At 46.4% G+C, this 21,464-nt stretch overlaps 1 protein-coding gene across 1 annotated transcript; it reads left to right on the top strand.

Annotated features, from left to right (window-relative positions):
• The first annotated feature begins 6,140 nt into the window (after positions 1–6,140).
• LOC144695445 (E3 ubiquitin-protein ligase TRIM39-like) lies at positions 6,141–20,480 on the top strand. The gene is made up of 2 exons (XM_078566331.1): positions 6,141–6,186; positions 19,930–20,480. Exons 1-2 carry the CDS (start codon positions 6,141–6,143, stop codon positions 20,478–20,480), a joined length of 597 nt encoding a protein of 198 aa, XP_078422457.1.
• Positions 20,481–21,464: the final 984 nt, after the last annotated feature.

The following is a 21,464-nucleotide window of genomic DNA, read 5'->3' as shown; positions in this document are numbered from 1 at the left end:
TTATTTCAGGAGGAAGCTTGTCGGAAGAGAAGGTAGGACATGTTTTCTGCTGAAACTCTGCACAATTTGGTAAAATAACTCAGAAAGGTTTTGTTATGAATTTCTTTTCTAGTTACCATCGCAACATTAAAGTGCCGTTCATCGGGCGACAATAACTCTGCTTATGGTTTAAGCACTAGTCTTTTATTGTTATGACATGTTTTATTGCAGATATTAAATTAGATTTCTTATAACTGGTCCACATGATTGTATTAAATTGCAAGATGCCATGCAGTCCTGAAGTGCTCACTTGCAGGCTGCAGACTGCTGTTAGTGCGGCTGTGGCTTTCCGACTGACCCTGAGAGAGCCACACCGTCCATGTTTCCATGGTGTCGACCATCCATGTCCCTGCAAGGCTCCTGACCAAACCGAGACAGTCACATGTTAAGTGGGAACAGGTTTTGTTTTTATTCCAGTATAGAACCTTGACCTGTATCCTTAACACCGACAAGACAGACCCAGCAGAGGTGGCGGCACTGTGGTATAAAGTTTGGAGGGAGTTGCCCCGGGAGTACTTAACATCGACTCGGAACGCGATGAAGTTTCATGGCATCGGGTGAAATATGGGCAAGGAAACATACTGATGATGACCACGTAGCAACCCGTTTGCCAACACCCTCCCCCCACCCCTCCCTCACATACTCTTTGGCTGATGAATCAGTACTCTTCCATGTTGAACGCCACTTGGAAGAAGCACCGAGAGTGGCAAGGGTGCAGGATATACACTGGATCGGGCACTTCAATGACCATCACCAAGAGTGACTCGTTAATGGAACTCCCTCCCTAACAGCACTGTGGCTGTACCTACACCACATGGGCTGCAGCAGTTCAAGAAGGCAGCTCACCACCAACTTTTCAAGGGCAATTAGTGATGGGCAGTAAATGCTGACCTAGCCAGCGATGCCCACATCTCATGAATGATTTTTTCATAAAGCGCCACTACTGGCCGAGCTGGCTATGTCCCAAAGGACATAGCTGCTAGACTGTGTATGTGGCAGGTGATGAGGTAACCAACAAGAGGATAAAAACGTACTTGATCTCATCCTCACCAATCTGCCTACCGCACATGCATCTGTTTATGACTGCAGCAGTAGGAGTGACCACCGCACAGTCCTTGTGGAGATGAACTCCTGCCTTCACATTGAGGATACCCTCATTCAAAACTGGGCATCCATGAGGCGCTGTTGGCCATCAGCAGCAGCAGATTTGTACTGAACCACACTCTGTGACCTCATGGCTCAGCATATCCTGCACTCGACTATTATCTCCAAGGCAGGGAATTAACCCTGGTTGAATAAGAGTGCAAGAGGGCATGCCGGAAGCAGGACTATGCATGCCTAAAAATGAGGTGTCAACATGGTGAAGCTACAACCCAGGGCTCCTTGCATGTCAAACAGCGGAAGCAGCAATGGATAGACAGAGATAAGTGATCTGACAACCAATGAATCATATCAAAGCTTTGCAGTCCTGCTATATCCAGCGTTGCATGGCGGTGGACAATTAATCGACTAACGTAAGGAGAAGAGTCCACAAATACCCCACCCTCAATGATGGGGAGCCCAGCGCATCAGTGCAAACGATTAAGGCTGAAGTATTTGCAACCATCTGCAGCAAGATGTGCCCAGTGGATGAACCATCTCGCCCTTCTCCAGAAGTCCGCAGCATCACCGATGCCTGTCTTCAGCCAATTTGATTCACTCCACGTAATATTAAGAAATGGCTGAAGGCACTGGATACTGCAAAGGCCATGGGGCTTGACAATATTCTGGCAATAGTACTAAAGGCTTGTGCTCCAGGACTTATCGCACCCCTAGCGAAGCTGTTCCAGTACAACTGGCATGTACCCGGCAATGTGGAAAATTGCTCAGGTATATCATGTACACAAAAAGCAGGACAAATCTAACCTGGCCAAGTACTGCCTCGTAGGTCTACTCTCGATCATCAGTGAAGTGACGGAAGGAGTCTTCAACATTGCTATCAAGTGGCACTTACTAAGCAATAACCTTCTCACTGACGCTCAGTTTGGGTTCTGCCAGGGTTGCTCAGCTCCTGACCTCATTTTAATCTTGGTTCAAGCATGGACAGCAGAGCTGAACTCCAGAGGTGAGGTGAGAGTGACGGAACATTACATCATTTGACTGAGTGTGGCATCAAGGAACCCTAGCAAAACTGGAGTCAATAGTAATCGGAGGAAAACTCTCCACTGGTTCGAGTCATAACTATCTCAAAAGAAGATGGTTGTGGTTGTTGGAGGTCAATTATCTCATTTCCAGGAAATCACTGTAGTAGTTCTTCAGGGCACTGTCTTATGCCCAACCATCTTCAACTGCTTCATCATTGACCTTCCGTCCATCATAAGTGGTCAGAAGTGGGGACTTTCGCTGATGATTGCATTATGTTCAGCACCATTTGTTACTCCTCAGATACTGAAGCACTCCATGTCCAAATGCAGCAAGACGTAAACAATATCCAGGCTTGGGCTGACAACTGGCAAGTAATATTTTCCCCACACAAGTGCCAGGCAATGGCTATCGCCAACATGAGAGAATCTAACCATCGCCACTTGATATTCCGTCGCTTGCTATTACCATTACAGAATCCCCCACTATCAACATCCTGAGGGATACCATTGAGCACAAACTGAACTGGACTAACCATATAAATACAATGGCTATAAGCACAGGTCAGAGGCTAGGAATCCTGCGATGAGTAACTCAGCCTGCCCATCATCTACAAGCCACATTTCAGGAGCATGATGAACTTTCCACTTGCCTGGATGAGTGTGGCTCCGCTAACATTCAAAAAGTTTGACATCATCCAGGACAATGCAGCCCACTTGACTGCCAGCCCATCCACAATCATTAACTCTCTCCACCACCAACGAACAGTGGCAGCAGTGTGTACCATCTAATAGATGCACTGCAGGAACTCACCATGCCTCCTTAGACAACACCTTCCAAATCCATGACTGCTACCATCTAGAAAGACACGTGCAGAAGGTGTGTGGGAGCACCATTAATTGGAAGCTCCCCTCCAAGCCACTCACCATCCTGAATTAGAACTATATCATTATTCCTTCACTGCCACTGGATCAAATTCCTGGAACGTCCTCTCTTACAGCACTGTGGGTGTACCTAGACCACTTGGACTGCAGGGGTTCAAGAAGGCAGCTCACAACCACCTTCTAAAGGGACAGTTAGTGATTGGCAATAAATGCTGGGCTATCCAGCGAAGCCCACGCCCTGTGAATGAATGAAAAAGATCAACGCAACAGCAGAAACGTGTTTTAAGATATAAAACAATATTTGCACCAAACCACAAGGAGATATTAATACCAAAGATGAGGTACATTTTAAAATGTCTTAAAGGAAGAAAGAGAAATAGAGAGGCAGAAAGGTTTAGAGAAGGACTTTCAGAGCTCAGGGCCTCGGCAGATGAAGGTCCAGCTGCCAATGGTGAAGTGATTAAAATCAGGGATATTCAATTGGCCAGAAGTAGAGGAGAGCAGGTGTCTCGGAGAGTTGGGTTAATGTTTTCAGCCTTTGCTTTTATTCTACAAGCTTTGTTTGTAATAGAGCAAGTGGACAGGCTAAATGTTTATCTTCTCCTGTGATCTGTGATATACAAGCAACTAATTTGTTATCAGGCTGTGGGTCTTTTGCAGGACATGAGTGTTTCCATCCTCTGCCCTTGTGTTTCAAAGTTATCTTTTGCTCAGTTATAGAGAGAAATTTCACTTTCTATCACATTTGTTCTAATATGAAAAATGCTGAAAGATATGCATTTTGGGGTAGCTTCACCATTTAAATCATGTCTAAAATGCTCAAATGGGATCAATTTATAGCATTAATTCTTTGATATTTACAGGATTAGCGATGACACTCCGAAACTCTCAGTAGCAGATGTTGCAGCCCTGTCTATCGGAAAGTTCTTAGGACCTTTACAGTACACAGCTTGGAGGAAAATGATCAATTCCATTGACCCTGGTAAAACTTTTATATTAATTTTCCTAGCTATAATTCCAGTTGTGAAGGGAATAAATGAGCTCCAAAGTTCCAGGGGTGTGAGGGAAACAGGAAATCCAACGTTCCTCCAGTGAGGGGTTGTGGTCGTATGATCATCATAAGATTATAAGAAATAGGAGCAGCAGGAGGCCTTTTGGCCCATTAAACCTGTCCCGCCATTTGATAAGATCATGGCTCATCTAACTGTGGCTTTAACTGCCCTTTTTCCCTGTTCGCTATAGCCCTTAACTCCACTGTCGTTCAAAATTCTGTCTAATTCAGCCCTGAGTCTATACAACAGCCTGGTCTCCATTGCTGTCTGTGGAACAGAATTCCAAAGGCTAACATCCCTCAAAGAGAAGAAATTCCTTCTCATCTCTATCTCAAAAGGGAGACAGACCCCTGATTTATAAACTATGTCCACTGCTTCTAGATACCCCCACAAGAGGAATCTTCCTCCCACTATCAACACTATCAAGCTCCCTCAGAATCACATATGTTTCACTCAGATCACCTCTAATTTTTCTAAACTTCAAGAGTATAGGGTTAAATGTCTCAACCTTTCTTCATCAGACAACTCCTTCATCCAGGAATCAGCCTAGCGAACCTTCCCTGAACTGCTTCGAAGACATAAATATAACTCCCTTAAGTAAGGAAATGAAAACTGTGAAGTGAAAGTCAACATTGTCCCAGAGGACCATCGGCTGCGCTCTCATTAGAGAGAGACGACTGGTGGTGAGTTTAACCTGAGGGTCACCACACCTCAGGTGTGGGGTGAGGTTGAAAAGGCAGGGCCTTCATGTATGTTCAAAACCTCCCCACACATGAACAATTCCTCCCCCTCCCCCACTCTTTAGGTTAAAGTCCTCTCCACAGACCTAGTTGTACAATTTGCCAGGACACTGGTTCCAGCTTGGTTCAAGTGAAGGCCATTCTAATAGTTTCACTCACTTTTTCCCCAGCGTTAGTGCCAGTGCCCCATGAATTGAAACACATTTTTCCAACACCAATCTTTGAGCCACACATTCAATTCTCTGATCGTATTCACTCCATGCCAAACAGCTGATGCCTCAGGCAGAGATTATTACCTTTGAATTTAGTGCCTAACTGCACATACTCTCTCAGTAGAACCTCTTTCTTAGTCCTATCAATATGAGTATCCACGGGGACTATAAGAACTGGATGCTTTTCCTCCCACTCCAAGTTCCTCGCCAGCCCTGAGAGGATTACTTTGACTCTGGCACAGGACATGCAACACAGCCTTTGGAATGCATGCACTTGCCTGAAGTGAAGAGTTTCTATCCCCCTAACTAACCTGTCCCCTACTACAATGACATTCCTTTTTGCATTTGGATAGCTTCCTGCAACACTGTGCCATAGTCAGTTTGCTCATCCTCCCTGCATTCATGCTCTCGTCCACATGAGGTGCAAGGGCTTTGAATCTGTTGGGCAATTGCAAAGGCTGTACTTTCTAACCTGACTTTCTTCCCTTTCCCTGACCACTGAACAGATCGGAATACCTAAGGGTGTCACTGCCTCCTGGAACAAAATGTGCTGGTAACTTTACCCCTCTCCAGTGCATTGCACTGTCCAAATCACGGATTCGGAGCTGAGGTTCCTCAAGCTGCAGACACTTACTGCAGATGTGGTTGCCGTGAATCAGACGGGTAGCCTCTGGTCCCCACCTGCTGCAACTGCAACACATCACCTGCCCATCTTTATTTCATTTTTATCTAACTGATTCGATTTCAAGTGGCTCTGGTGGAACGCAAACAGAGGATTATAAGCATTTTATTGCTGTGTAAGTGCCACTTGATGGCATTGTCAACATCACATTCTACAACTTGCCTGAAGATTGAGAGTAGGCTGTTGGACCATTGATTGTCCGCATTGCATTTGTCCTGCTTTTTGTCGGCAGGATATACTTGGGCAATTTCCCACATTGTCGGACAGATGGCTGTGTTGTAAGTCGACTGGAACAATTTGGCTATGGGTGTCACTAATTTCAGAGTTAAAATCTTCAGTACTACAGCTGGGATGTTGTTAGTGTCCATTGCCTTTGCTGTATCCAGTGAGTTCATCCCTTACTTGTGACCATGTGCAGTCAGTTGCCTCAGCTGAAGACTGGCATCTATGACATTGGTAACGTTGGAAGGAGACCAAGATGGATCATCGAGGTCATTGTTTCTCCTGCAGCTGTTGCCCTGATGTGAGATGTGGTGGTTGCCACGAGTACTCAATCAGTGTTAAATCTGCTATGTGAATGGCACGGATGCAGTTTTAAGGCTAAGAGACTGAAGCTCTACGCTGTCTTCTTAACAGTAGAAAATCAGAGGCTGCACATTATTCTTGACTGCAAGAGGGATTTGGGTGTAATATTAAAGAGATGTTTGTGCATTTGCCTAAATCCTTTGTCGACCGCACATGGAGATTTTGGTGTCGTGCTCGTCTACTTTATCTCCTTTATCAAAGGTGGCAGTAGGCCTCACATAAAAGGTTTGCAACCATAGAATGATAGAAAAGCTACGGCGCAGTAAGAGGCCATTCAGGCCATTGTGCCTGCGCCAGCCAAAGAAAAAAGAAACTAGCCGCTCATTTTAATCCCAATTTCCAGCTCCTGGTACATAGCTGTGCAGGATACAACACTTCAGGTGCAGATCCAGGTACCTTTCAAATGAGTTGAGTATTTCAGCCTAAATCACCAACCAGGCCAAGACTTCCAGACGCCCATCACCCTCTGGGTGCAAAATATTTTCCTCATTTCCCCTCTAATCCTTTTACCAACCACTGTAAATCTGTGCCCTGTGGTAACCAGCATCTGATACAGTTCCATCACAACGTCTTTGCCTTGGACTTAAATACCTCATCCAATAAAGAAAAGCATTCCAAATGGTTTCTAGACCACTGTACCCACTTGTACTGCCACCTTCCAGTATATGCGGCATGCACGCCAACGTTCCTCAGCCCCACCTCAAATGCATTACACACACTTATCCGGATTGAATTCAATTTTTCCACTCAACAAAACCATTGATATAATTCTGGAGATAACAGCTACCCTCTTCACTTCCAACTACAGGGAAAATGTTTGTGTCATCAGCAAATTTCCCAATCATACCTCCCACATTTACGCCCAAACCATGAATATATGCATCAAGCAGCAAGGACTCCAACACTGAGCCCTGTCAATCACCACTGGAAACCATTTTCCATTTGCAAAAATATCTATCGACCATTACCTTTTGTTTCCTGTTGCTGAGCCAATTTTGGATCCAACTCACCACCTTCCCTGTGACCCATGTGATCTCACTTTCCTGACCAGTCTGCCATGTGGGACCTTGTCAAATGCCTCACTAAAATCCATGTGGACAATGTCTGCTCCACTACCCTCATCAATCCTGCTTGTTAGTTCCTCAAAAATTTCGATTAAGTTAGTAAGACATGATCTTCCCCTACACAACCATGCTGGCTATTCCTGATCAATCAATGCCTTTCTAAGTGACACTTTATCCTGCCTCTCAGAATTGATTCCAATAATTTGCCCACAACTGAAGTCAGGCTGACCAGCCTATCATTTTCTTGCCAATCCCTCACAACCTTTTTAAATAATGGTACAATGTTCAAAGACCTCCAACCATCTGGTACCTCACCTGTCTCTAGTGAGGATTGGAACATAATCCTCAGGGCATCCATTATTTCCTCCCTGGCTTCTTTTAACAACCCGAGATACAATCCATGTGGTCCTGGTTATACATCCATGTCAAGGATGTCAGTTCCTCCATTACTTCCTCTCTCACTATACTTATTTTATCTAATATTTCACACTACTCCTCTTGAACTAGAATGTTTGCATCATCCCTCTCTTTAGTGAAGACTGAGACAAAGTACGCATTGAGAACCCTGCCCACATCCTCAGCATCAACGCACAGGTTACCATGTACATCTCTGATAGGCCCTCCCCTTCCTTTAGTTATTCTTTTGCTCTTAATGTACTGGCAAATCTCCTTAGGGTTTTATATGATTTTACCTGCCAACATTTTTGCAAATCCTCGCTTTGCTTTCCTAATTTACATATTTACTTCACCCATGTATTTTCTATACTCCTCTAGACTTGCTTTTTGTGACTGCCATGAGCCTTCTTTTTTTGCTTCATCTTGACCTGTCTGCTTCTGTGTAACCTGGGGGCTCTAGATTTGTCAGTATCACCATTCTTTTTATGGGGACATGTCTCCACTGTGCCCATAGAATCTTGCTTTTGAATAACCCCCACTGATTTGATAACATTTTCCCGTCTAATGACTCTACCCAGTCCACTTTCACCAATTAACCTCTCAGCTTTGTAAAATTTGTCTCCCCCCAATTTAGAACTTTAATCCCTGCTTTCTATTTACCCTTTTCCATAATGGTGTTAAATCTAACTGTCTTATGGTCAGTATCTCCAAAATGGTCACCCACTGCTACTTCATCCACTTGCCCAGGTTCATTTGCTAAGACTAAATCTAGAATTGCGCCCCCTCTCGTTGGGCTTGTTATGTGCTGGCTAAGAAAGTTCTCTTGAATGCAGTTCAAGAATTTTGTGCCCTCTGTGCCCTTCACACTGTTTGCATCCCAATTCATATTAGGGTAGCTAAAGCATCCAAATATTGCCGTCCTATTGTTTTTGCATTTAGAAATTTGCCTACATATTTGCCCCATTCCACCATTTGGGGGCCTGAGTACACTCCTAGTAGTGTGCCTGCCCCTTTTTTATTTCTGAGCTCCACCCATAGGGCCTTATTTGATGCTTCATTTTGGATGTCATCCCTCCTTTCAGCTGTCATTGATTCTTGAATCGATAATGCTACACCCCCACCTTTTTTATCCCCCTCTCTACCCTGCCTGAAAACTCTATATCCAGGGATGGTAATCTGCAATTTTCGCCCCTCCGTATGCCAGGTTTCTGTTATGGCGATGATATCATGCTGCCATGTGTCTAACCAAAGTGCATTGGATATCATTGAAGGATCGTTGCTTGTTTAGAGCACGAGGAGAGGGAGTGTCGATTGGACCTGTGCTGAGGACTGTGAGGAGATCCATGTGAATGATCAGCAGCTTTAACTGTCCTGTGCAGGGTCCATGCAGGAAAGAAGTTTTCCTTGACTGTGGGTGTCACAATGACAGATCACGGTCTTCCACTTAAGCTAAAGTCCATCTGAGACTCAGACTTGTAGGGGTCTCTGTGACTGGAGGGTCAGGGGCCTTGCACCTCAGCAAAGCATAGTGCAGATGAGGCACTCAGTGAGTGGACTACAAAGTAACCCTTAAACTTGTTGGCACGATAAACATGTCAAGGGATATGCGATTATGATGTGTGAGTGGTGACCGGGGGGGGGCAGGAACATGATAATCTCTCATCAATATGCATGGAGCAGCGATTTATAGGGGTCAAACGTTCTCATGTTGCTCCTCCCTGTCTAGTTATGGTTGAAAGAGCTCTCTGCTAGGTCGGCTCCCCTTTGAGAGCAGGTGTCAGGGTTAGCAAGAGCCGGCCTCAGGGAAGTCAAGATGGTGGCCATTGGCCTGGCCACAGGTGTATCACAGGCGGTGCTCTTATCTACAAATGGGTGAAAGGCAATGCTGGAGGTGGCTTCGTAGATCCCGGGATCTATCTGCCAGCTTCTCCACAATGAGCTGCGGCCACAAGGGCTTGGAGGGAATCCAATGCTGGTGGCATTGAAGGTCACGCCCGCCTTGAACTTCTTTAATAATGGACCCATCTAGGGCTTCACTTGGGATCAATGCGTCAGCTTTCAGTCAGTGACACACAAGTGTATTCAGAATGCCCAATCAGGATAGTGCATCTCTGGAAAGTTTAGATTTGACATTCCTTCCAATCTGTCGTGTTCAGGACTTTGTCAGTGCATTGCTGAAATCACAATTCTACTTACAGGTGCCTGAGGTTGCAGGAGATGGTGCAGATCCTAATAAGCACATTTGGCGCCAGGGTTCAGCATTTTATTATAGTTGAGCACATGCAAGGCTCAAACCAACAGCAGGGAAGATGTCACTACTGCAATTTAATTCTGCTCTCATAAATAAAGGTACATTTGAGAAACCTATGGTCAGTAAACAAGAAGGTGCTGGGGCCTTCCAGCCTCTAATGGATAGAAAACCAAAAAGTTCAACAAATGTCCCGGAAGCTTACTCTGTCTGGAATCTGGTAACTATCAGATTGGTATGGGCCTGTCTACCACATCATATTCCAGCTATAGCCTCTGCATGTGGCTTGGCCACATCCTGGCCCTCCCATCCCCTTCATTGTCCTTCTCATGGGAGCAGACATCTTGCTTCCCCATGTCTCGCTCAGGCAACACATCCCCCTTTTGTATCACGAGGCTGTGCAGGGTGCAGCAGACAATGATGATCTGAGACATTCTCAGTATGGGAAAGCACTGCCTGAGCCATCCAAACATCTGAACCTCATCTTTAGGAGCTCAATCATCTGCTCAGTCAGGGACCTGGTGGGGGTATAGCCATCATTGTATCTCCTCAGCAGTACTCTGCGGGTGGTGAACTGGCATCATCAGCCATTTTTGCTTGGGGTATTCCTTGTCCCTGAGGATCCTGCCCGGCAATCACCGAGATAGTTCCTTTAATACCCTCCACTACCCTCGAGACCCTACAGAGAGACCAGTGCCTTGGTAACATAGAAAGACTAAACACATGAGCCCTTGTCAGGCATGACCATTCAGTTGGGGGTATGGAGTTTTGGAGTCATGAGTTGGCCACCACCCGTGCTCCTTGGAGGCTTCCACCTCTCTCTCTCCATTCATCCCTGCCTCTGACTGCAGCTGATGGCGAATGGACAGAATGAAAGGAAGCTCCATACCTTGCTGGGATCTCGATGTGATGAGATGGGCATAAACCTGCTGACGTGTGGGCTTCACCATAGAGGGGAGAACACGACTGAGCATGGATGACATCCAGTTACCTCATAATTATTAGGGTGTCCCTTTAGTCGGCCATTTGCGCTGACCTTGAGCACCACCCACCAAAAAGTCCTTGCTCCCACTTCGAGGCATCTTACTTACTGACTGACTGCGTGGTCAACGCCAGATTTGAAGGATGGTGTGTGTCACCTTCCAAACTTCATCCGCCAACTTCTACCCTTCCCCCTGCCACCCACCAACTTCCCCCCATCACATTAACCCACCCAATATCAGCTTTCCACTCCCCTCTGTCATGCTTGAACCTCCCTTCGTTCCACTGGGCATTATTCTGATCCACCTCCACATGCCCTCCCGACCCTGAGATCTGATGTGTACAGGCCCAACCTAAACAACCCCTCAAAACCTTTATTAACCAACCATGCAATAATATACACTTCCAACACCAGTTGTTCAGTGAGATCCGCTTGTCGGAGCCCATTCCCACGTGGTCAGTCTGCTGAATGACTTCTCCTGCACGACTTCCTATGACTGACCATGTCACGCTTTCCTGGCTGTCCTTGTGGCTGTGGCTTTATATCCCTTTCTGACCCTGGTCCCTTGATATATAAGTTAATACCTTGATTCGGGTCATCCAATTGTGTTTCATGCCTTATCAATCCCTCCTCCTGCATGTGGTCATTTCCTGCTCTCAGCAGGGGATATCTCCAGGTGTATGCCAGCTATGGATGTAATATCTGTATCTTGATAAGGCAGGAAGAAAGCTATTCACACATATCCAGAGAGGCCATTGTCTATGAAAGTTGCTGTAGATGGAGTGCCTGTTGGTGAGCCACCACCTCAATGACATGTCCTGAAATGTCTGTGTGTTTAGTTAAAACTGTCTTTATTTTTAAACAGTTGAAAAAGAGTTTCAGAAAGAGTAAACCTTGTTTGGATGGTAACGCAATATGTGAAAATCAGACAGTAAATCAGTAACCCAGCTTACATCGTGCTCAATATCAATCTCCATCGGAGTTAATGGAAACAGATATTGAGTGGAATGTGTTCCGAGCTGCTACTTCAGTGTTGTCCAAGTCACACAACCGTCCATGACAAATTTCAACCCCTCCCTCTGTGTCTCCATGTCACCTTGGAGCATCTGCTGTTGACTTTTGATTGCCTTCTGGATGAGAAAATCTGGATGGTGAACATGTCCCTCATGTGCAAGTGCACGGGGAGAGAAAGGAGCAGTATCAGGTGCAGTGTTTGCACCAATGAGCACGTCAAATAGGACTCTGGAGGAGTAATTTCTGCATTTCTGGGCACCACACTTTGGGAAGGATGTCAAGACATTGGAGAGGGTACAGGGGGTACTTACCAGCACAATAGCACTGATGAGGGACTTCAGTTTACAGGGTAGTTGGATAAGCTGGTAATGCTCTCCCGAGAACAGAGAAGTTTAAAGGGAGATTTAATCCAGGAATATGAATTATGGGGGCTTTATTGAGCAGATCAGGAGAATCTGTTTACTCTGGTAAGTGTGTCTGTAACTAAAGGCTAAGATTTAAAATAATCACCAAAAGAATTAGAGGGGTAATGAGCAAAAATGAAATCTCACAGACTATGTTCATGATCTGCAATTCATTATCTGAAAATGTGGATTTCATAGGAACTTTCAAAAATGAATTGAAGATGTTCTCAAATGGACTAATATGCAGGGTTCCGGGCAAAAAGCTGGACTAGAAGATTAAATTGGACAGCCTGCACAAGTACGATGGGCTGAATGGTCTCCTTCTGCACCATAAGATTCCGTTATCTAGTCCAACTCATAATTGGGCTGGGATGTTTTTAAGGGACTAGGGCAGTCCCGAAAACAAGCGTTAGGCGCCATCCATCTGCTAATGTTGGTGCTGTTTTGGACTCTGTCCAAAAATTGGGATGTCCTGAGACTCAAGCCCTGAGCCTTGGGTTTCCTGGACATGGATGTGGGCGACAGTGAAAAGCTGAGCACATTTATTTTCCTGTTTACAATATGGAGATGGGGGAGGCAGCAGTGTTTTTCTCAGCTCCTCAATGCTCCTGTCCACGCTGGATGACACAATGCCCATCCCCCTCCCACTGCTGCCTGGCCCCTTCGCACTCTACGCTCACCACCCACTGTCTCCCCAATATTACCCACCCAAGTCTGCACTTGCTCCTCCTGCATCTCTGCTCTCTCCCCTCCTCCACTCTCTATACTCACCACCCACTCCCTCTACCCACCCCCCCAGTCCTCCCTTCCTCGATTTCTTGCTCCCATGTGCCCTCTGCCTCCCCCCCTGCAGATTTTCCTCACAACCCTCCTTCCTCACCTGCTTTCTCTCTCATCTCACTTTCCTGGTCCCCTGCTCCCCTCCACCTCCCGTCCCGTGGCCTTTGTTCTTTCTCTCCGTCCATTCCTACACATACTCCACTCCCCATCCATCCCCTCTCTCACTCACTTCCCTCCAGTCAGTCTTCCCTCCCTATTCCGCACATCTTCCCTCATCTCGGTCCCATACTCTCCCTGTCCTCCCTGTCCCGCACACTGTCCCTCGCAACCCCCCCTCTTTTCCCTCCAGCTTTCTTTCTCCCCTCCCTCTCCCTTGCTCTCTCTCCGCTCCACCTCCCAACCTCTCTCCACTCCCCCTTCCACCATCTCAGCCCTCCCCTTCCACCATTGTCACTGTCCCCTCCAGCTAACTCTGGCTCCACTCTGTCCACTCACTGACCACACCCCCACCCCTCCCAATCTCTCACTCCTTCATTACCCTTTCTCCCTCCCCTCCCCCTCCCTCTCCCCTCTCTCTATTCACACGTTTTTTCTCTCTCTTTCTCCCAATCCCGCTCCTGTGTTTGGGTTGCTGAGTTGTAACTAGTGGAGTGACACAGGGATGAGCGCTGGGAACTCAACTATTTACAATCTATATCAACGACTTGGATGAAGGGACCGAATGTATGGTAGTTAAATTTGTTCATGACACAAAGATATTAGGAATTTAACTTGTTAAGAGCACATGAAGAGTCTACAAAAGGATTTTGATAGATTAATTGTTAGTTAATTTATCGGGTAGATTATAATGTCCAAATTCATGAACTTGTCCACTTGGCCGGAAGAATATCAAGGCAACGTATTATTTTAATAGAGAGGATGATTAAAACTATATTGTTGGAGTTCTGACTGTGTATTTTCGGCGTGGAGCGATTGTAAATTCACACCTGTGGGAATAACCTTTGTGTTGTCTGGAGATTGTAACATTTAAGGTTCAGAATGTACCAAGGGTTGATACATTCAGATCCTGTCTCAGGGCAAGGGGGGCTGAACCCTGCTGGGAGATCACAGGTTAACAGGTGAATTCAAAGGTCAGTGAACAACCATTTGTGTTCATTTGTATTTAGTTAAAAGAGTTGGGAGCAGCAGTTGGTGCAGCAGCTCAGCTGAGGTGCTGGGACCGTCCCTGTGTTGAGATGCTGGAGTGGAACTGCTGTCAGCAGGTTATAATTTGCCTTACAAACTACCAGGAGACTCAGGTACAGGCCACGATCTTTCATTAGTGATTCAAGCGTACGTAGGGAGAGACAGCGTGGGGCAGTCTTGACCGAGCTGTGCAGATCACAGCGAAATCTTTTTATACACAATTAGTCACAGACTCGTAATCTAATCTTGTCAATTCACAATCATATGCTTAAAGAGGCCTTCGGCTTTTGTCACTTATTTCCCGTGTGAACAGACACGCGACATTGTTCTCATCCTCGCAAGACCACCATCTCCTGCTGACTGTGCAGGAGTCTGTGCCTCCAGACTACAACAGCCACTCACTCCCTGGCCTTGTTCTTTGTTCTACTGCCTTGCCCATCATCTCCTTTCTTATTCTGTCTGAAACATATCTGCTATTCTCCCGTTCTGCTTTTCTGCTTATATTTTATTGTTACTAACAGGCAATTCTAACTAAAATTGTTTAACCCTTTCAAGATACTGGAGTAGAACTGCTCTTGGCAGGAGTAGATCGTCCAGCCCTTCCAGCCCACTCTGGCATTCAATGAAATCATGGCTGATTCTCTACTTCAACATCATTTTCCTGCACTATCCCCGTATCCATTGATGTTTTTAATATGTAGAAAACTATCCATCTCAGTCTTGCGCATACTCAATAACTGAGCCTCCACAACCGTCTGGGACAGAAACTTACAAAGATTCATCACCCTCTGAGTGAAGAAATTCCTCCTCATCTTGGTCTTAAATGACCTGCCCCTTAATCTGAAACTGTGTCCCCTAGTTCTCGACTGCCCCACCACCGCAACCAGGGAAACACCCTTCCTGCATTTATCCTGTCAAGTCCTGTCAGAATTTTGTATGTTTGAATGAGATCACCTTTCATTTTTCTAAACTCCAGAGAGCAAAGGACCCGTCTATTTAATCTTTGCTCACAGGACTGAAAGGTCCGAGGAATACTCTGGTACAAAATTTCAACACTCGGAGTCCAGATGCAATATTCAAGTGGTTCCTTTATTACACATGTGGTCAGCTCACGCTGGGCAATCCAGCCGCTTCTCCACCGAGGTTCAAATGATCACAGTTAATATATTTTTTACTACCAGTTACAACTTAATGGTGCTAGTTAGACAAAGGCCACAACACAATAATCTGATCATTGTGTTCTTGTACAGTAATTGCAGTGCAGAGACTGGGCATTATCCTTTTGGGAGACAACAAAGAATGTGCGTTTGTTCTAGACAAAAGGTTTACGGGGGCTGACTGGGTGTGATTCGAGGCTATCAGACGGTGTTAAATGGCCTTCCCCATGTCTTGATCGAGTCATCCTGAGTCCCTGCCCATGTGTGTCTCCCATTTTCTAATTGCAAATTTACAGCTGAGCCCTTTGTACAAGTTTTTAGCTTTCATGTAAGGCTGTGATTGTCTGTGTATGCTTTGGCAACCTAGATGCTGGTCCTAGCTGGCACTTCAAATTAAATCCAAATTTTCTGCATCTTCAGGACAATCCCTCCATTCCAGGAATTTATTTGTGAACCTTCATTACACTCAGTCTATGGCAAATATACCTTTCCTCATGTTAGGAGACCAAAGCTGCACATATTAGTCCAGATGCAGTCTCACCAAGGCTATATATAATTGTAGTAAGACATCTTTACTCCTGTAACCAAATCATCTTGCAATAAAGGCCAACATAGCATTTGCCTTCTAAATTCCTTGCTGTACCGGCTTTCAGTGACTCATGAACATGGACACATAAGTCCCTTTTATGCTTAACATTTCCCAGCCTCTCTCCATTTAAGAAATACCCTACATTTTGGTTTTTCCCACAAAAGTGGATATCCTCACATTTCTCCACCTTGAATTCCATCTGCCACATTTTTGCCCACTCACTGAGCCTCTCCAAATCTCCTTCAATCATCTCTGCATCCTGCTCACAACTGACACTTCCATCTGCAAACTTGGAAATATTACATTTGATCCCAACATCCAAATCATTGATAAGGATTGTGAATATCTGGGGCCCAAGCACCTTTCCTTGCGATACCCCACTAGTCACAGCCTGTTCACCTGGAAATGACCCATTTATTCCTACTCTTTGTTTTCTGCCCATAAACCAGTTCTCAATCCATGCCAGTACATTGCGCCAAATTGCATTTGTTCTGATTTTGTTTGCACACTCTGTTGTGGGACCTTATCAAAAGCTTTCTGAAAATCTGAATAAATGACATCCTCCAGTTACCCCTTCCCTATTCTCCTAGTTACATCCTCCAAAAACTCCAACAGGGGTTTGTTAAACATGATTTCCCTTTCATCAAGTCCATGTTGATTCTGCCCAAGCTTCCCATTATTTCTAAGTGTCCCATTATCACATCCTTTATTTTAGGCTCTTGCATTGCCCCTACGACTGATGTTAGGCTAACAGGTCTGTAATTCCCTGTTTTCTCTCTTCCTCGTTTCTTAAATAGTGGGGTTACATTTGCCACCTTCCAATCTGCAGGAACAATTCCAAAGTGTCTCAAATTTTGAAAGATGACCACCAATGCACCGACTTTCTCTACAGCCACCTCATTCAACATTCTGGGATGTAGATCATCAGGTCCAGGGGGATTTATCTACTTTAAGTCCCATTAATTTCTCTCGTACTTTATTTTGAACTAATAATATTGTGTTGCAGTTCCTTGCTGATATTTGTCCTTTGATCCTCCATTATTCCGGGGGGGTCTTAATGGTGATAATTGACATTTGGGCAGACTATGAGCAAGTTCATGTGATTTGCCTTGCTCGTGTCTGTCATTAACCATGTGGTTTGTGGTGTGTTCGACCGCAGTTTTCCTGTTAATTAATGTTTACCTCATGTTAATTCTTTATATTAGAATATAAGAGATAATATTATCTGTTTGCATTGTTGACTCTTGGTTAGTAAAATTCTTCTGTTTGTTTCAAAACATGGAATCTTATGGATTTATCCTCTTAGCAATTTGAGGGTCTTGTCTGGGACTGTAACAAATTTTGGGGTCTGGCCTCGCTATGTACCAAGGGAGACAGCAGAACACTACAGTAGAGAGGGATCTGGACAATCTGGTACATGAATCACAAAAATTACTTTGCAGGTACAGCAAGTGATTAGGAAGGTAAATGGAATGTTCATGTTTATTGCAAGAGGAATCGAGTATTAAACTATGCAATTGTTGCTACAGCTGTACAGGGTCTTAGTGAGACTGCATCTGAAGTCTGTGTACCATTTTGATCTCCTTACTTAAGAAATGAGATAGTTACATAAGACGCAGTTCAGAGAAGATTCGCTCGACTGATTCTTGGGATGAATGGATTATCTTATGATAAAAGGTTGAACAGGTTTGGCCTTTAAACATTGGAGTTTAGAAGGATGAGAGGTGATCTTACTGAAACGTGTAAGACGCTGAGGGGATTTGACAAGGTGGATGCCAAGAGGACATTTACCTTGGAGAGGCATCTGGAACTAGGGGGCAGTTTTAAAATTAGGAGTCTCCCATTTAAGACTGAGATGAGGAGAATTTGTTTTCTGTCAGGGGGTCGTTAGTGTTTGGAATTCTCTTCCCCAGCGAGCAGCGGAGGCTGGGTCATTGAATATATCCAATCAGATCAGCCATTATCTCATTGAATGGTCAAGCAGGCTTGAGGGACCGAATGGCCTACCCCTGCTCCTAATCATAGCGTTCTTGTAATTTAATTTTCTTTGGTACCTTACAGGATCAGATTGTATACAATCTGTGTGGTGACATTTTCATACCTGTTTCGCAGAAGTATCACTCCCCACCTAGTCTCTCCAGCTCTCTTTCTCTCCAGCCTGCTGTTTCCTCCCCCTTTTCTCCCAAACCTTATCTTTCCCCTTCCCGCTCCCCTTCTCACAATCTCTCTTCCCTCTCTCATACTCTCTCTCTCCCTGCGTCACTATCTCTTTCCACACCCTGGCACTCATGCTCTCCCGTCCTTACGCTGTCCCTCTTCTCCCCCATCCTTCTCTCCACCCACACTTTCTCACTCCCCTTGTCCCCACACTCTCTCACTCACCTCCCACTCTCCCTTTCTCTTTGCCTCTTTAACTTCTGCTCTCATTATTACCTCTGCCCTTCCCACAATCTTTCTCTCTCCCCTTCCACACACACTCCCTCTTCCTGCCATGCATTCACCCTCTCAACAATGCTTCTGTTCGATCTAATATCAGTCCCTCCTGCCCTCTACCTCCATTCCCCACCCATTGTCCCTGTCAGGCCCATTTCGCCTCTCTTCCACCGACCCAGACACTCTCTCTCCTTCCTCTCCTTCCCCCTTTCCTCACCATTCCGCTATACCTCTCCCACACCCTCCCCTCCTCCCACGCTCTCCCTTTCCACTTCTGCACTTTCGCCCCTCCCATTTCTGCTTTCGTTCACATTCTCAGCAGTCTCCCACTCTCTCTGAGACCTTCACATTCTCTCTCCCACCCTTGTACGCCCTCCCCTTCTCTCTTTTTCACTCTGCCCGATTTGCGTTCACCCTCCAGTTCTTGCTCGCTCTCTCTCTCACACCTTGAAACTCTCCCTGCCCTCTGCACTCTCTACCCCTCCATCTCGTTCTCCCTCTCACACCATCACACTCTCCCTGCCCCCTCCACTCTCTACCCCTCCATCTCGTTCTCCCTCTCACACCATCACACTCGAACTGCCCCCTGCACTCTCTACCCCGCCATCTCGTTCTCCCTCTCACACCATCACACTCTCCCTGCCCCCTCCACTCTCTACCCCTCCATCTCGTTCTCCCTCTCACACCATCACGCTCGAACTGCCCCCTGCACTCTCTACCCCTCCATCTCGTTCTCCCTCTCACACCATCACACTCTCCCTGCCCCCTCCACTCTCTACCTCTCCATCTCACTCTCACATCCCCACATACTTCCTGCCAACCCCCTGCTCTCTTTACTCCACCCTCTCTTTCTCACCCACTCTCCCAATCTCTGTCATGCTGGTCTCTCTCTCTCTCTCTCTCTCTCCTGCTCCCATGTTCTCAAACCCTCCTGCTCTCACTCTCTGCCACCTCTTCCTCTCCATCAGTCCACCCACACTCTCCCTCTCCACGTTCCTGCTCCCTCCTCTGCTGCCATTTTCTCTCCTCAACTTCACCTCCCCCCCGCCTCCATCTCTTTCCAGCTCCGTTTCCCCCTCTCCCTCTCTCTCTCTCTGTCCCTCTCTCTCGCTCTCTCTCCCTCCCTCTCTCTCTCCCCGCCTCCCTCTCTCTCTCTCTGTCCCTCTCTCTCGCTCTCTCTCCCTCTCTCTCTCTCTCCCTCCCTCTCCCTCTCTCTTTCTCCCTCCCTCTCTCTCCCTCACTCTCTCTCTCTCTCCCACTTCCTCCCCCCATCTCCCCCTCCGGGCTCCTTCCTCACACTCTCTCCCACTCCCCAGCCCCTCTCTCTAAATCACTGACTGTGTTATTTTAACTTTCCCCCAGCTCCAGCCTCTCTGACTCTGGACCTGAACACAGCGAATCCCCGGCTCATCCTGTCTGAGGACCGGACCAGTGTGAGACTCGGAGACAAACGGCAGCCGCTCCCTGACACCCCGGAGAGGTTTGATCCCTGGGTCTGTGTCCTGGGATCAGAGGGATTCACATCAGGGAGACATTACTGGGAGGTGGGGGTGGGGAAGAAGACTCTGTGGTGGCTCGGAGTGGCCCGAGAGTCTGTGAACAGGAAAGGGGGAATCTCCCTGATCCCCGAGTCCGGATTCTGGATTGTGGGGCTGTTTCCCGGATTTGGTTATTTTGCCTCCACCTCCCCCTCACGGACCCCCCTCACCCCGAGTGTGAATCCCCGGAAGATCGGGGTTTTCCTGGACTATGAGGGTGGACAGGTGTCATTTTACAATGCGGACAACATGTCCCATCTCCACACTTTCACCCACACTTTCACTGGGAGAATCTTTCCCATCTTCCGCCCGGGACCGAATGACGACGGGAAAAACTCGGCCCCGCTGAGAATCTGCGGGATTGAAGGTCACTAACAGATCCATCCCATAATTTCACACCGTCTCCCTGCCTCCTGCCAGCTGTAAACTGATGGGTGTGGGTCTCAGTCACAGGTGGAGAGAGAAGCCAGGTTAACATTCCGGGTATAAACCCTGTGTGGGAACTGGGAACTGAAAGATCAGCGAGGACCTCTGTAGGGCTGGGGGAAAGAAGGAGGGGGAGAGAAGAAACAAATAGAAGCTCAATTGTGGAGAGGTACTTACAGGGTAGAATGAGCTGTGAACTGCAGGAACCCGGTGACCTTCCTGCCTGTAATGTTGCTCCACAGGCGGAAGGTGGTGGGACATTAGCTTGTTTGAGATGAATCAGTTCAGTGATTCTCAAACTGGGGTCCGGGGAGTCTTTCTCGTGGGGTCCAGGAAATAATTTCTCCAGAGGGTGGGAGAGAGAGAGAAAAGCACAAGAGGGGGAGGAAGTGAAGTGGGGGAAATGACAAGCTCCCCGCTTTGTATAAATTCCCAGGAGTGAGTGTTATTCCTGCATGAGCAGCTGTCAAGATTTCCACCCACAAAGCTCCCGAATTCTCTCCCTTCTTCACGGTGATGGACATTTCGGCTGTCATGGTTTTCAGCGGTGAGTCTGATATTTCTTTTCGGTAGGAGGGGAGGTGGAAGTCCAGCTGCTGCTGTGATACTCATCTGTCTTTAATTTGGGCTCAGACAGTGAGCAAGTGCGGTTATCATGCTGTCTGGCCTGCTGAGTATTTCCATCATTTTCTGTTTATATTAATCTCTAATTGGTTTGTTTCTTGTAATCGCGATAAAACTGTCATCTTGACTTTCTTCAAACTCTCACCATGTTTCAATAACACTGAGTAACTGGACTGGGTTGGTACACGCCTGTAAATATTTCCCAGACTGTCACATACAAGTGGGTACTCTGTAATAAAATTGGAGGGGTGTTTCCGGTTTGGTTTACGTTAAAATGCGAACGTGCTTCGAGACTGTTTGAGCATGTAA

The sequence above is a fragment of the Cetorhinus maximus genome, chromosome 21 (genome assembly GCF_964194155.1).
Source record: "Cetorhinus maximus chromosome 21, sCetMax3.hap1.1, whole genome shotgun sequence".
Taxonomy (NCBI): domain Eukaryota; kingdom Metazoa; phylum Chordata; class Chondrichthyes; order Lamniformes; family Cetorhinidae; genus Cetorhinus; species Cetorhinus maximus.
The sequence above is the reverse complement of the archived record's forward strand: the minus strand, read 5'-3'. Positions and strand labels throughout refer to the sequence as shown.

What these genes read in the sequence shown, in the direction of transcription:
- LOC144695445 (XM_078566331.1), top strand. Translation starts at nt 6,141, where the DNA reads ATGTGCAGTCAGTTGCCTCAGCTGAAGACTGGCATCTATGACATTG. An exon ending in GACTGGCATCTATGACATTG is followed by an intron (nt 6,187 to 19,929) that starts GTAACGTTGGAA and finishes ACTTTCCCCCAG; the next exon opens with CTCCAGCCTCTCTGACTCTG.